The sequence below is a fragment of the Pan paniscus genome, chromosome 12 (genome assembly GCF_029289425.2).
Source record: "Pan paniscus chromosome 12, NHGRI_mPanPan1-v2.0_pri, whole genome shotgun sequence".
In the NCBI taxonomy this organism is placed as follows: Eukaryota; Metazoa; Chordata; class Mammalia; order Primates; family Hominidae; genus Pan; species Pan paniscus.
In genome coordinates this window covers 99,114,529-99,129,693 of record NC_073261.2, presented here as the reverse complement: position 1 = coordinate 99,129,693, position 15,165 = coordinate 99,114,529, and the positions used below count along the sequence as shown (strand labels likewise).

Genomic DNA, 15,165 nt, shown 5'->3' with positions numbered 1-15,165 from the left:
CTTCAGGCCAGCCAGACCGGTCCCGACCTGTCCCTGGGGGAACTAGATCATTTCTGGCTGCAGGAGGGGGCGAGGGGCAGCCGCGACGCCCGCCAGGCCGGCCTGCCAGCAGCTCGCTCTGGGCTCCCCTATACACGCGCAGGGCACACACGAGCACACGCACACACTCACATGGGGGCTCGCCAGATGCTACAGATGGGGCCAAGTCGGGGGCCACGGCAGCAGAAAAAAAACGACACGATGCGTACGATTAGGTTTTGGCCTTTAGTCTGAAAAAGTGTTGATTGAAAGTGTACAACAGAGAGCGGGTGCAAGCGGCCGAGGGCCATGGAGCCGCCAATAAAAAAGAATGTCCTTAAATAAAGTGTTCACAGAGTAAAAACCAGAACCGCCAGTCCTTCCCTCCAACACAACAGAGCACAGGCACAGAACCGGTGATAAGCCCGAGGAGCAGAGGCGGCTGGGGAGGACAGCAGAGGCTCCCGGCTGCAGTGTGGAGGGAGAGCCCTCTTTGGAATGGGCGGAGTGAAGCCACCCAGCTCCCCCTGCACACCTCATACCCACTGCTAAGGCTAAAGGAAAAAGACAAAACTCAGTCTCAGGTCCGGAGGGCTCAGAAAACAGTCTAGGTGGGCAGGGGTCTGGATGACTGCTAGTCCCGCTTGGCCTTCTTCTTCTTGTCGCTGTTGCCATTTTCTTCAGCCCCCTCAGTAGAGAGCACCTCCTCTAGTTTTCGCTTGCCACTCTCTGGCTGGAGCTCTGCTGTGTTTCGGGGCTTGAAGCAAATGATGATGCAGGTCATGTTGTCACACCCTGTACCATCCCCAGAAGTGTCTGGTGCCAGGCACTGATCCAGCAGCTAAGAAAGGGATGGGGGTAGCTCAGCCACAGGGTTTGAACACCTTGCCAGGAATCTACAGTCCCAAAAGAGGGCTGGCTTGCTGAGTCAGGGTGGTAGGAGAGGAATGGGCAAGAGGTATCACAAAACGGCCCACCTGCTAGTCCATAAGGCATAAGGCTAAGTCAGGGAAATGACAGAAGGTGGAACTTTGGAGTCGGGGTTTAGCGTCTGTCAGCAATTAATGATAATGCTCCCAGATTGCCGACTTAGCTCAGATGAAAAGAGTGAACCCTGGCTGTGCAGACCAGACACCCTCTCTTCTCCACCCTGGTACTCACCTCTTCCACAATGGATGACAATAACCGAAGCTCCCCATTTTCATCACGCTGGCTGATCTTTGATTGAATGAAATCTACAACTTCCTGGCTGCTCATCACATTCCTGGGGTCGAGAACAACAGTCAGAATCTTCCAGTCTCACTAAGGCAGAGTAGAGGAGTATGGACAGAGGTGGTGGCCCAGGCCAGTGTAAATAACTACAGAAATTCTCAGCTCTGCCTTAGTCTGGGTGCTCTTCACCCACCAAGAGGTCTAGGTCTGCCTAGGCTCTAATCCTAGAGGTGCCCTGAGCCCTATAAGAGAAGACATGCTGCAGAAAGGGGAGTTTAGGGCATTCTGCCAGTGCTCACCAGATGCCATCACAGGCAATGACCATGAATTCATGGTCGTCAGTGAGAGTCAGCACCTTGATGTCAGGAAGGGCTGAAATCATCTGTTCCTCAGGTGGCAGGTTCTTGTTTCTCTTATAGAAGTGGTCCCCTGGAGTAAAGGAATGGTTGATGAGCAGTTTGGATACTTCCCACAGACTTGTGTTTGTGGCAGGTCAAACCTTGCCATTCATTTCCCTTCTTTACTAAGTTCCATAATCTAGTGGAATGGGGAACTGAGTCCTAAGTCCTAGTTTTTCTAGTTTCAACCCTGCCACCAGACTGCTGAACCTTAAGAAAGTCACTCACTGGTCTTTTTATTTTAAATCTTTTTTTTTTTTTCTTTTTTTTTTGAGACGGAGTTTCGCTCTTGTAGCCCAGGCTGGAGTGTAATGGCACGATCTCGGCTCACTACAACCTCCGCCTCCCGGATTCAAGCGCTTCTCCTGCCTCAGCCTCCTGAGTAGCTGGGATTACAGGCTTGCGCAACCATGCCCAGCTAATTTTTGTATTTTTTTTTTTTTTTAGTAGAGATGGGGTTTCACCATGTTGGCCAGGCTGGCCTCGAACTCCTGACCTCAGGCGATCCACCCGCCTCAGCCTCCCAAAGTGCTGGGATTACAGGCGTGAGCGTCCACGCCCGGCACTCACAGGTCTTTTTCATCATTCAAATGTTACATAAGATGGGTATAATGATACCTCTACCCATCTTAGTTATTTCACAGGAATATAAGAACAGAGGTAGTAGATATTAAAGTGCTTTGAAAGGCACAAGCACTAGGAAGATTAAAGTTTGCTACTAGGTAGTCTGGGACAGAGAGAAAGACCCTAGAAGTCTTTCCCAGTTTCTTGGCCCTTACCAATGGCTCTGGAGAGGTTGAGGCCCCCGTTGACTCGCCCATCCATGGTGACCTTGCCACCAGCATTCTTGATGCGTGCTAGTTCTACTTCATCCTCTGGTTTGTGATCATAGGACATGTCTAAAGCTTTGCCAGCCTCAGATACCACACAGCGAGAGTCTCCTGCGTTGGCTACAATCAACTGCTTCCCTCGTATCAGGGCCACCACCGCTGTTGTACCACTGTCAGAGCCAGGCTTAAGAGGAAGAAAAGGAGCATCATGGGGGCTTCTGAACATGCGTTCCTCACTGATGTGCTCCTGATCGTTCACCTATGCTTGCTTTCACTGGGACCCCCAAAAGAGCTTTAACAAACAGGAGAAGCACACATTTCATCTTTCTAGAGACGGCAGCACACTCCCTCTCCCTTGTTTTTAGATAATTCAACCCCAAAGGCTCATTCCCCTTGCAGAATAAATCCCCATGACTATTACTTCCATCCTAAAGTATCAGGGGGATCCCCTGTCTCAAAATCAAAATTAGGGGACTCACACCTGCCTTGTGGCTTTTCAAGACTCATTGCTCCCCTTCCCCACACACCTCCTCTTTGCCTTCCATCCCTGGCACCATCATCTCTTCTTCTTCTTCTTCTTCATCGTCCTCTTCAGCCTCCTCGGTGTCATCCTCATCTTCCTCATTCTCTGCCTCCTCACTGCTGTAGCCATCCTCTTCCTCGCTGCATTCCTGCCAGGGGGAGGATCCCAGACTGCTGAGACTGGGATGATCCCCTCCCTCCCCACAGCTCATACTCAGAATCAAGAGGTCCTGACTGAACACAGGTCCTCAAAACACTGAAAGATACAAGTATATGGTCATGAAAATTGGGGGGATGGAAAGGGCTAGCATGAGTACAACTGACATCCTGAACTGGGCTTAGCAGTCACTAGCAAAAAGCCCAGGACAAGGCAAGGGCTGCCAGCCAAAAGTATCTTTCAGGCACTGTGGCCAGAAAATAAATTTTCCAGAGAAGAAAACAGTCAACTAGCCAAGGTAACAACTATCTCCTTGTTCTCTCTCTAGGAGACAGACTCTGAAAAGCCAGAACTAGATCTCCTTGTTATAGTATCAACAAAGGAAGAGGTAAGAAGGCAAATGGTACCTGTGATGATGGAGCTCAATGAATTCAAGACTAAAAGCTTAGAATACAGTGGGTCTTGGGGGATGATGTCAAAATAGGAGAAGGAAAGAGAGTTGAAAACTACAGACGGCAACCAAACAGGACCTCTCTGCAACTTCAGCATCTGCCTGCCCTCACGGGCCCTTACCTCACTGTCTTCCTCTTCTTCCTCCGCCTCATCTGACTCATCCTCACTGTCCTCAAAGAACTTGGACTTAGCAACTCGAGGCAGCTTGTCAGAGGCTGAAGAGCAGGAAGGCCCAGCCTCACCAGTGGGAATGCCAGGCTCACCAACTTGGCCTGCCTCAGTCCCACGTTCCGAGTTGGAGGAAAAGCCTGTGTAGGCCTTGGCTGTGGGGCCATTTTCTTGTGAAGGAGTTTCCCTAGTTGAGTCCTCAGGTCCTGCCTCCCCATTGAGGCCCTGGGACCCTGGTTCCTCGCCTGTCCCACCTCCAGATTTGCTGTGGGGAGGGCCCTTGTGACAGTTCTGCCCGTAGCGTGTCAGCAACTCTTCAATAGTCATGGTAGCCTCTTCATGCAGCAGTGCAGCCTCCTCATTGTCCACTGCAGGGAAGAGGCTAAATCAGAGCCCCCATGCCAGACTCCTCATGGGATCCGTCCCTCTCACTACCTCAACAGCCCTTGCAGCCTCTAACTTCCCCACAACCTCCCACTCCCAAGGTTCCTCTCGCTCAAGTCTCAGAAGAACATGCCCTAGCTCCTCCTCCTCCACAGACTTCTTTTGGTTTTTGTGTTTCATCCCCTTCTTAATCAAAACAACACTAGTTACTATACTTCCCCTCTGACGTCTCATTTGTTATTGTTAAGTTGTAAAAACCCTATTCTGGCTGAGGATCCAGGAAGCGCACAATGCTACTGTGAATTAGGATTTAGGCTTAATGACTGGCTATTGGGGCTAATAACTGCTCCAGTCTTGAGGGGAAAAAAAAGCACATAAATACCAGCAGGAACCAGGAAGACCCCATCACAATGACAAAAGATAATGTACATACAATGCTTACAGCTCAGATGCCACTCAACGAAGATAATTCTCTCCCTCCTTTTCATAACCACATACAATGCAGGAGAACATCATAGGTTTCTTTAACATAAGGACTCCCCAGGTCCCTAGAAAGCCATCCTATCTTAGAATTGATAAGTAATATTAAAGAATATTTCTTAAAATGCTGATTTCCCCTCAAACAAGGGATGCCACACTCACCATCATCTTCATCAGCTACTTTTTCTTTTTCATCTTCATCCTCAGTGGGTCGCCCTGCAATCTGTGCCAGCTCTTTAATGACTTCTTCAGTGGTCAATTTGGCATCAATAGCCAAGAAGGCATCTTCTAAAGCCTGAATATAAGCAAAATAGTCTAAGACTAGTACAAAATGAACTCCCTATATACAATCCTGAGCACAAGGATGGAATACAAATTAAGAGTGTGAGCCACCACACTAAGAGACACTCACAGATAAAAACAGTTCAGAGGCCTAGGAATAACAAGGCAAGTCTAAAAGGCGGCCAATAAGCTCGTTTTAGGAACAGAATTCTTCAAGAGTAAATAAGCAGCAGCAGCTAGAGGACAAAAAGAAAGGAAAAGCCCAAGGGCTAGAGAACAAGGGAAAAGCCTACACAAGTGAGGAATGGGCGGTGTAAGCAGACAGACCTTCTGTAGCTTGCCTTCCTTGTAGGCCTTCTGATCTTTGATGATATCAGGAAGATATTTGGCACAGTACAAGGCAACTTCCTCCCCTAGAAGGAAAGAAAGGAAAGTCACCTGGAGCACTGCTCCCCACACATAGAAAGTGATACAATATTTATATGCCATACTGGAGTGAACCCCAAGGGTTAGCACCCCTGAACCCTATTTGAAGGACACTGTTTGGGGAAGTTCTGATCCAAAAAAATGGATTTCACCATCAATTCTCTCGGGTATAAATATCTCGTCTTTTCTCACCTGTATACTTAGTTCTCCAGTGAAAAAAAGATAAAGAATCAGCTCAACTGGGTACACTTTTTTTTATTTTTAAGACAAGAGTCTTGCTCTGTTGCCCAGGCTGGAGTGCAGTGGCATGGTCTTGGCTCACTGCAACCTCCACCTCCCAGGTTCAAGCGATTCTCCTGCCTCAGCCTTCCGAGCAGCTGGGACCACAGGCGCCCGCTACTACGCCCAGCTCATTTTTGTATTTTTAGTAGAGATGGGGTTTCACCATATTGGTCAGGCTGGTCTCGAACTCCTGACCTCGTGATCCACTGTGCCGGGATTACAGGTGTGACCTACTGCGTGCCCGGCCTAAAAATTTTAAAAAATAAAAATAAAAAAAGATAGAGGCTCTTTGGATTAAAACAAGTCCTGGTGAGATTATAAACCAATACAGTACCTACTGGGAAAAAAGAATGACAGAATACAGAAAAACAGCACCAGGCAGGAAATGATAATGAGGGCCAGACCCTGGAAAGTAAATGAACAAGGGACCTGTTCTTGCCTTGGAACGTCTGGAATTGGGGTCCTAGAATGTTACCAATATGATCTGTTAAAGTTACCTCCATGTCCATCGTAGACAGAAAACATGGCTGTCTCACTGTCCAGCTCAGGAATACAGTTGTGAGCATCCTAGGAAAAGAAGAGCATAATCGGCATGTCTCAAGGTCAAAGAATATTCCTCAGGTCATAGGGATCAATGTCACCCCTTACTAACCTTTCCCTGGCTGGCCCATATGGCCTAGAAATAAGAAAGGAAGAAGGAATGATAAAATAAATACAGAGGAAGAAAAGAGGAGGGAGGCAAAGGAGGAAAGGGGAAGGAGAAAAGGAAGAATCAGGTTACTACCTCTATAATAACCTCAACCTAGGAGATATCTCAGTCCAGATGGCAGAATATTTGGCTACTGGAAATAAACCTGACCCTTTTGGATCTGTGGAAGCTACGGGAAAACCAGAATAAAGGATTTTTTCTTCTTCTTCTTTTTTTTTTTTGAGACAGAGTCTCGCCCTGTCACCCAAGCTGGAGTGCAGTGGCGCGATCTTGGCTCACTGCAATCTCCACCTCCTGGGTTCAAGCGATTCTCCTGCCTCTGCCTGCTGAATAGCTGAGATTACAGGCATGTGCCACCAGGCCTGGCTAACTTTTGTATTTTTCGTAGAGATGGGGTTTCACCATATTGGTCAGGCTGGTCTCGAACTCCTGACCTTGTGATCTGCCTGCCTCGGCCTCCCAAAGTGTTGGCCAGGCTGTACACAGCTTTATTTATTTATTAATTACTATTTTTTGAGACGGAGTCTCGCTCTGTCGCCCAGCCTGGAGGGCAGTGGTGCGATCTCTGCTCACTGCAAGCTTCGCCTCCCAGGTTCACACCATTCTCCTGCCTCAGCCTCCCAAGTAGCTGGGACTACAGGCACCCACCACCACACCCGGCTAATTTTTTGTATTTTTAGTAGAGACGGGGTTTCACCTTGTTAGCCAGGATGGTCTCGATCTCCTGATCTTGTGATCCACCCGCCTCGGTCTCCCAAAGTGCTGGGATTACATAAGTGAGCCACCGTGCCCGGCCTACAGCATTATTTATAATAAAAAACAGTTGAGGCCAGGCGTGGTGGCTCACGCCTGTAATCCCAGCACTTTGGGAGGCTGAGGCCGGCAGATCACGAAGTCAAGAGATCAATACCATCCTGGCCAACATGGTGAAACCCCGTCTCTACTAAAAATACAAAAATTAGCCAGGCGTGGTGGTATGCGCCTGTAGTCCCAGCTACTCGGAAGGGTGAGGCAGGAGAATCACTTGAACCCGGGAGGTGGAAGTTGCAGTGAGCCAAGATCACACCACTGCGCTCCAGCCTGGGTGACAGAGTCAGACTCCGTCTCTAAATAAATAAATAAATAAAATAAAAAACAGTTGTAACCATCTAAATTTCCAGGAATAGATTACAAACGGTACGTAACTCCAGTGGAAATGTAGCTGTTAAAAGCAAATATATGTTAATTTGGAAATGAGTTCACAATATCTTAAGTGGTTAAAAGCAAAAAGTTAAAAAAGTATCTACATGTGAGGACGGCCGCAGTGGCTCACTCCTGTAATCCCAGCACTTTGGGAGGCCCAGGCAGGCGGATCATGAGGTCAGGAGATCGAGACCATCCTGGCTAACATGGTGAAACCCCGTCTCTACTAAAAATACAAAAAATTAGCTGGAGGTGGTGGTGGGCGCCTGTAGTCCCAGCTACTTGGGAGGCTGAGGCAGGAGAATGGCGTGAACCCAGGAGGCAGAGCCTGCAATGAGCCGAGATTGCGCCACTGCACTCCAGCCTGGGCGACAGAGCAAGACTCCGTCTCAAAAAAAAAAAAAATTATCTACATGTATATGTGAGTCTGGAAGATCACATAGCAAACAACCACAGAGGGTGAGATTTGGGTAATAATTTCTACTTTTCGACATTCATTTTTAAATTTTTGTACAATAAACCACATTGTTCCATTCTGAATAAGGACAACAAACACACCTAAGAACTGGCCTCAAGTTGCCATTCTACCATATACTGCATGATCTCTGGTCAGCTACCTTATGGTGTGCCTCAATTTTATCCTCTGTGATGTGGAATTACAATATCCACCACATCCACATCATCACAGAACTGTTGTAATGATGCAAAACACATAAAACCCTTTGTAAACTGGAATTTGCTACATAAAAAAAAATATATACATATACACACACACATACACATATATGTATATTCTGCTCTGAAATTTAGCACCCATTTCACATTTTTTTGTTCTTTTTCTCAAAGAGGACCACCCACAATAAAGATTCATCTTACACCTTGAGGTCTCAGTCCCGAGAACTATCGCACAATTACCCTCTCCTTCACTTCTTGGTGAGGCTTGGGATCTATATTATGATTTGGAACTGCTTCACCTTCCCTAAACACTTTAATTTGCCCCCTTTACATGTCTGCTCATAACCTTTACCCACACCTTTGCTTCTCTCTATCCCTTACTGAGACAGAGCCAAGTATTTCAACATGGTCTCTTAGCAATCTAGAAAAACTCACCCAACCTTGTATAACCCCCCCCAACTGATTTATGCCTGAATCAAAACTACTAAGTTTGCTAGTCATAAAATGTTATGAGATTGGCTGGGTGCGATGGCTCACACCTGTAATCCCAGCGCTCTGGGAAGGTAGGCAGGAGGACTGATTGAGATCAGGAGTTGGAGACCAGCCTAGGCAACATAGCAAGACCCCGCCTCTACAAAAAAATTTTAAAGTTAGCCAGGCATAGCAGCATGCACCTGCAGTCAGTCCTAACTACTCGGAACACTGAGGCAAGAGGACCACCTGAGCCCAGGAGGTGGAGGCTGCAGAAAGCTATGATGCACCACTGCACTCCAGCCTGGGTGACAGAGGGAGACCCCATCTCTAAAAGAAAACAAAGTTATAGGATCACATTGACTGTGGTAATTACTTCATTTCAGCATCTTGTTTTCTTTTTTTTTTTGAGATGGTCTCCCAGGCTGGAGTGCAGTGGCACGATCTAGGCTCACCATATCCTCCACTTCCCAGGTTCAAGCAATTCTCCTGCCTCAGTCTCCCGAGTGGCTGAAATTACAGTGGGCACCTGCCACCACGCCCAGCCAATTTTTGTATTTTCAGTAGAGACGGGGTTTCACCATGTTGCCCAGGCTCTTCTCAAACTCCTGAGCTCAAGTGATCTGCCCACCTCGGCCTCCCAAAATGCTGGGATTACAGGCGTGAGCCATCGAACCCGGCCAAACACAGAAATTATCCTCTCTTCCTAGATTAACATTTTTTCTTAAACTCCTGATCTCAAATCCTTCTCCTTCAAGATCTTACTTCACAGAGAATGTAATAACCTTAACAGCAATCCAAATAGCCGTTTTGGCAATGGCTCATGCATGTAATCTCAACATTTTGGGAGGTCAAGGCAGGAGGACTGCTTGAGGTCAGGAGTTCAAGAGCAGCCTGGGCAACATAGTGAGACCTCAACAACAACAACAACATCCCCAAACAGCCATTCTGCAGACTTCATTTCCCCTAGCCATTATGTCAGATTAAACAGTACAAACCATGTCAGTTTTCTTTTTTTTATTTTTCAATGTTTATTTTAGAATCAGAGAGTACATGTGTAAGTTTGTTAGAAAGGTATACTGTGTGATGCTGAGGTTTGGGGTATGACTGAACCCGTTTCCCAGGTGGTGGGTATAGTATCAAATAGGTAGTTTTTCAGCTGTTCCTCTGCCACACAACCCCCACCCCCACCCTGCTGCGCCACCACCTCTAGTAGACCCCAGTGTCTATTGTTGCCATCTTTACATCCATGTGTACTTGATGTTCAGCTCCCACTCTCACTGTGTGAGAACACGCAGTATTTGGTTTTCTGTTTCTGTGTTAGTTCGCTTAGGATAATGCCCTCCAGCTACATTCATGTTGTTGCAAAGACATTATTTCATTATTTTTAATGGGTGCATAGTATTCCATGATGGCTATGTACCATATTTTCTTTTCTTTTCTAGTCCACCACTGATGGGCACATGAGTTGATTCAATGTTTTTGCGATTGTGAATGGTGCCACAATGAACATACAGGTACATATGTTCTTTTGGCAGAATGATTTATTTTCCTTTGGCCGTATATCCAGCCATCAGATTGCTGGGTCTAATGGTAGTTCCACTCTTAGTTCTCTGAGAAATCTCCAAACTGACTGTGCCTACGCTAAATTAATTTACACCTTCACCAACAGTGTACAAGTGTCTGCTTTCCTCTGCAGCCTCACCAACGTTTCTCATTTTTTGACATTTTAACAAAAGCTGTTCTGACTGGTGTGAGATGGTATCTCTTTGTGGTTCTAATTTGCATTTGTCTGATGATTAGAAATGGGCATTTTTCATGTTTGTGGGCCACATGTACGTCTTTTGAGAAGTATCTGTTCATGTCCTTTGCCCACTTTTTAAGGGGGTTATTTGCTTTTTGCTTGTTAGGTTCCTTATAGATTTTGGATATTAGACCTTTGTTGGATGTATACTTTGTGAATATTTTCTCCCATTCTATAGGTTGTTTACCCCCTTGATAGTTTCTCTTGCTGCATGTCACTTTTCTTGAAAGATCTCTTGGATTCTGTGTAGTTCTATATCTCTGACTGCCTGTTTCTACAGGATGTTCTTTTTTTCTTTTTTTTTTTTTTTTTGAGACAGAGTCTAGCTCTGTTGCCAGGCTGGAGTGCAGTGGCGCGATCTCGGCTCATCACAACCTCTGCCTCTCGGGTTCAAGCAATTCTCCTGCCTCAGCCTCCTGAGTAGCTGGGATAACAGCCACGCGCCGCCACGCCCAGCTAATTTTTGTATTTTTAGTAGAGACGGGGTTTCACCATGTTGGCCAGGATGGTCTCGATCTCCTGGACCTCGTGATCTGCCCACCTCGGCCTCCCAAAGTGCTGGGATTACGGGTGTGAGCCACTGCACCCGGCCAGGATGTTCTTTCTCTCTATACCTCAAACTTAACACATGTAATCAGGAAATCAGCAGTCTGCAAAAAAAAAAAAAAAAAAATCAAGAGCTTCCCCTACAGGTCTTATTTCTGTAAATGGAATCTTAACTCTCCCAGACAACACTTAATACCAGAGTCATGCTTAACTTCCTGGCTGTCTTCCACCATTCATCACTGAGTCCTGCATGCAGTCCTTCATCATGTTGTTGTTCCTGGATTACTCTGTTTTGTTGGTTTTTTTTTGGGGTTTTTTTTTGTTTTGTTTTTTTGAGAGAGAGAATGTCTCCCTGTCACCCAGGCTGGAGTACAGTGGCGTGATCTCAGCTTACTACAACCTCCGCAGCCCAGGTTCAAGTGATTCTCATGCCTCAGCCTCCCAAGTAGCTGGGATTACAGGTGTGTGCCACCATGCCTGGCTAGTTTTTATATTTTTAGTAGACACGGGGTTTCACCATGTTGCCCAGGCTGGTCTCAAACTCCCGACCTCAGGTAATCCTCCCGCCTCAGCCTCCCAAAGTGCTGAGATTTAGGCATGAGCCACTATGCCAGCCCACAGTACATTTTTTTTGGGGGGGGGGGGGTGGGTACCAAATTTATTTATTTGAAGGTTTGAAGGAATGGTACAAATCAAAGAACTTAAGTGGGTGTCTTGGAACAACTTACAGAAAGGGTAAAGGAAACCCCAACATACATGCGCTGCCTTGGTGACAAGGTAAGTCACCCTATGGCTATGGGGAAATTAGCCTGAGGCTTAGCTTTCATTATCACTGTCTCCCAGGGTGTGCTTGTCAAAGAGGTATTCTGCCAAGCCAGATTCGGGTGCTCCCATCTCGTGCAAGTTGGTCACGTGGTCACCCAATTCTTTGATAGCTTTCACTTGTTCATTCAGGTAATGTGTCTCAATGAAGTCACACAAATGGGGGTCATTTTTGTCAGTGGCCAGTTTGTGCAGTTCCAGTAGTGACTGATTCACATTTTTTTCCAAATGTAATGCAAAATGCACAATTTTTTCCAAATGTAATCCATCGCATTCAGCCCGCTCTCCCATCGCATTCTCCCCGCACAGTCTGGTTTCTTGATATCCTGAAGGAAGATTCGGCCACCTCGTTGGTTCTGCAGCTTCATCAATTTCTCAGCATGTTCCCTCTCCTCATGAGATTGGTGAAGAAAGTATGTGGCAAAGTTCTTCAAAGCCACATCATCGCTGTCAAAGTAGTAAGACACGCACAGGTAAACGGAGGAGGCGTAGAGCTCCAGGTTGATCTGGCGGTTGATGGCGGCCTCTTGAGTCTTGGTGGTAGTTCTGGTGCACCTGCGAGGTAGACGCGGTCGTCATGGCGGCGACTAAGGAGAGGCGGCGGCAGCGGCAGTGGTGGCTACGCGGCGCTGGAGCTGCAGCGGGGGCCTTGGGGGCAGTCCGAGGGCATGGTGAAGAGGTGACGGAGGGCTGGCTATGGGCGGCCGGCCGGGGTGCAGGACGAGCGCCGGGTTCCGTCCAAGCACTGTTGAAGCAGGAAACCCCGACCACTCTCGGCAAAGAACGTCTCAACTTTTAATTATCATATTTTTTTCTGAGAAAGAGTCTCACTCTGTCGCCAGGCTGGAGTGCAGTGGCGCAATCTTGGCTCCCCGCAACCTCCATCTCCCGGGTTCAAGCAATTCTCCTGCCTCAGCCTCCCGAGTAGCTGGGAGTACAGGTGCGTGCCACCACACCCAGCTAATTTTTTATTTTTATTTTTATTTATTTATTTTTTTAGAGACAGAGTCTCACTCTGTCGTCCAGGCTGGAGTGAAGCGGCGCAATCTCGGCTCACTTCAAGCTCCGCCTTCCGGGTTCACGCCATTCTCCTGTCTCAAAACTCCTGAGTACCTGGGACTACAGGTGCCTGCCAAGACGCCCGGCTGATTTTTGTATTTTTAGTAGAGACAGGGTTTCACCGTGTTAGCCAGGATGGTCTCAATCTCCTGACCTCGTGATCCACCTGCCTCGGCCTCCCAAAGTGCTGGGATTACAGGCATGAGCCACCGCGCCCGGCCTAATTTTTTATTTTTAGCAGAGATGGGGTTTCACCATATTGGTCAGGCTGGTCTCGAACTCCTGACCTCAGGTGATCTGCCTGCCTCGGCCTCCCAAAGTGCTGGGATTACAGGTGTGAGCCACCGCACCCACCAACAGTAAACTTTAGTAATAAAAATTAGTAAACTTTTCCTTTCTGGAGTAGTAATTTAAAAAAAAAATCACTATTTCATCTTACCATATGCTTTCATCTTCAGGAAACACACTATAATGGCTTTAAGCTGTTTCTTAGTTCATAAGTGATAGCTCAGAAGCATCTGAATTATTTTCCCTGAATTTCACTACCTGGCCTAGTGCCTACATAGGCTAAATCATTTCTGATCATTCACATGCTCAAGATCTTCTTGTGGCTGTAATCCTACCACTTTGGGAGGCCGAGGCAGGCGGATCTCTAGGTCAAGAGATTGAGACCATCCTGGCCAACATGGTGAAACCCCATCTCTACTAAAAATACAAAAAAATTAGCCAGGCGTGGTGGCACGCGCCTGTAGTCCCAGCTACTTGGGAGGCTAAGGCAGAAGAATCACTTGAACCCGGGAGGCGGACCAGGAGGTGGAGGTTGCAGTGAGCCGAGATCGTGCCACTGCACTCCCGCCTGGTGACAGAGTGAGACTCTGTCTTAAAAAAAAAAAAAAAAAAAAGATATTCTTGCAACTGGAATGATATTTCATTTTCCAGGAGTTTGACACAATTTAGGAGGTTTTTCCTGCACACAATGGCCACCCATTTCCAATTAAACATTCATAAAAACACCACAACCACCCACCTCACTACCTCATACCCATTAGAATAGGAACTATTAAAAATAATAATAATAAAAATAAAACCAGGCACAGTGGCTCACGCCTGTAATCCCAACACTTTGGGAGGCCAAGGCGGGTGGATCACTTGGGGTCAGGAGTTTGAGATCAGCCTGACCAACATGGTGAAACCCCGTTTCTACTAAAAATACAAAAAATTAGCTGGGCGTGGTGGCGCATGCCTGTAATCCCAGCTACTTGGGAGGCTGAGACAGGAGAATCACTTGAATCTGGGAGGCAGAGGTTACAATGAGCCAAGAACCATGCCATTGCACTCCTGCCTGGGTGACAGAGTGAGACTCTGTCTCAAAAAAAAAAAAAAAAGAAAGAAAGAAAGAAAAACTTAATTCTAGCACCTTGGGAGGCTGAGGGGGGGCAGATCACTTGAGGTCAGGAGTTCGGGACCAGCCTGGCCAACATGGCAAAACCCCATGTCTACTAAAAATACAAAAATAACTGGGTGTGGTGGTACACCTGTAATCCCAGCTTCTCAGGAGGCTGGGGCATGAGAATCACTTGAACCTGGGAGGCAGAGGTTGCAGTGAGCTGAGATCATGCCGCTGCACTCCAGCCTGGGCAAGAGAGTGAGACTCTGTCTCAAAAACACAAAACAAAACAAACAAACAAAACTGGTTGGGCATGTTGGCTCATGTCTCTAATCTCATTATTTTGGGAGGCTGAGGTGGGAGGATCACTTGTGCTCAGGAGTTCAAGACCAGCCTGGGTAACACTGTGAGACTCTGTCTCTACGAAAAAATTTTTAAAATTAGCCACGAGTGGTGGTGCACACCTGCAGTCCCACCTATGTGGAGGCTGAGGTGGCAGGACTGCTTGAGCCCAGAGGTTGAGGCTGCAGTGAGCTATCACATTGCACCACTGCACTCCAGCATGAGCAAGAATAAGACCGTCTCAAAAAAAAAAAAGAAAGAAAAAGGAAAAAAGAAACCATTAAAAAAAAAAAACAGATAATAACAACTGCTAGCAAGGATGTGGAGAAACTGAAATTCTTGTGAACTGTTGGTGGAAATGTAAATGATACAGGTGTTGTGAAAAACAACATGGAGGCTGGGCACAGTGGCTCACGCCTGTAATCCCAGCACTTTGGGAGGCCAAGGCAGGCGAATAATTTGAGGTCAGGAGTTCGAGACCAGCCTGGCCAACATGGTGAAACCCCGTCTCTACCTAAAAATACAAAAATTAGCCGGGTGTTGTGGCGAGCACCTG

General features: G+C 47.1%; 1 protein-coding gene and 1 pseudogene across 1 annotated transcript in view; both read right to left on the bottom strand.

The window, feature by feature from the left end:
* Nucleotides 1-245: 245 nt before the first annotated feature.
* The window catches only part of PPM1G (protein phosphatase, Mg2+/Mn2+ dependent 1G), a 31,031-nt gene continuing 16,111 nt past the window's right edge, over nt 246-15,165 (bottom strand). The window contains exons 2-10 of the mRNA XM_003827098.4: nt 6,110-6,179; nt 5,232-5,317; nt 4,785-4,917; nt 3,711-4,126; nt 2,986-3,129; nt 2,408-2,642; nt 1,530-1,659; nt 1,180-1,282; nt 246-859 (exon numbers count right to left, since the gene is read on the bottom strand). Coding sequence (XP_003827146.1) covers nt 653-859; nt 1,180-1,282; nt 1,530-1,659; nt 2,408-2,642; nt 2,986-3,129; nt 3,711-4,126; nt 4,785-4,917; nt 5,232-5,317; nt 6,110-6,179 — 1,524 coding nt within the window. The 3' untranslated portion in view covers nt 246-652. The remainder of the gene's footprint in view (nt 860-1,179; nt 1,283-1,529; nt 1,660-2,407; nt 2,643-2,985; nt 3,130-3,710; nt 4,127-4,784; nt 4,918-5,231; nt 5,318-6,109; nt 6,180-15,165) is intronic.
* On the bottom strand, nt 11,767-13,147 carry LOC134728658 (ferritin heavy chain-like; annotated as a pseudogene).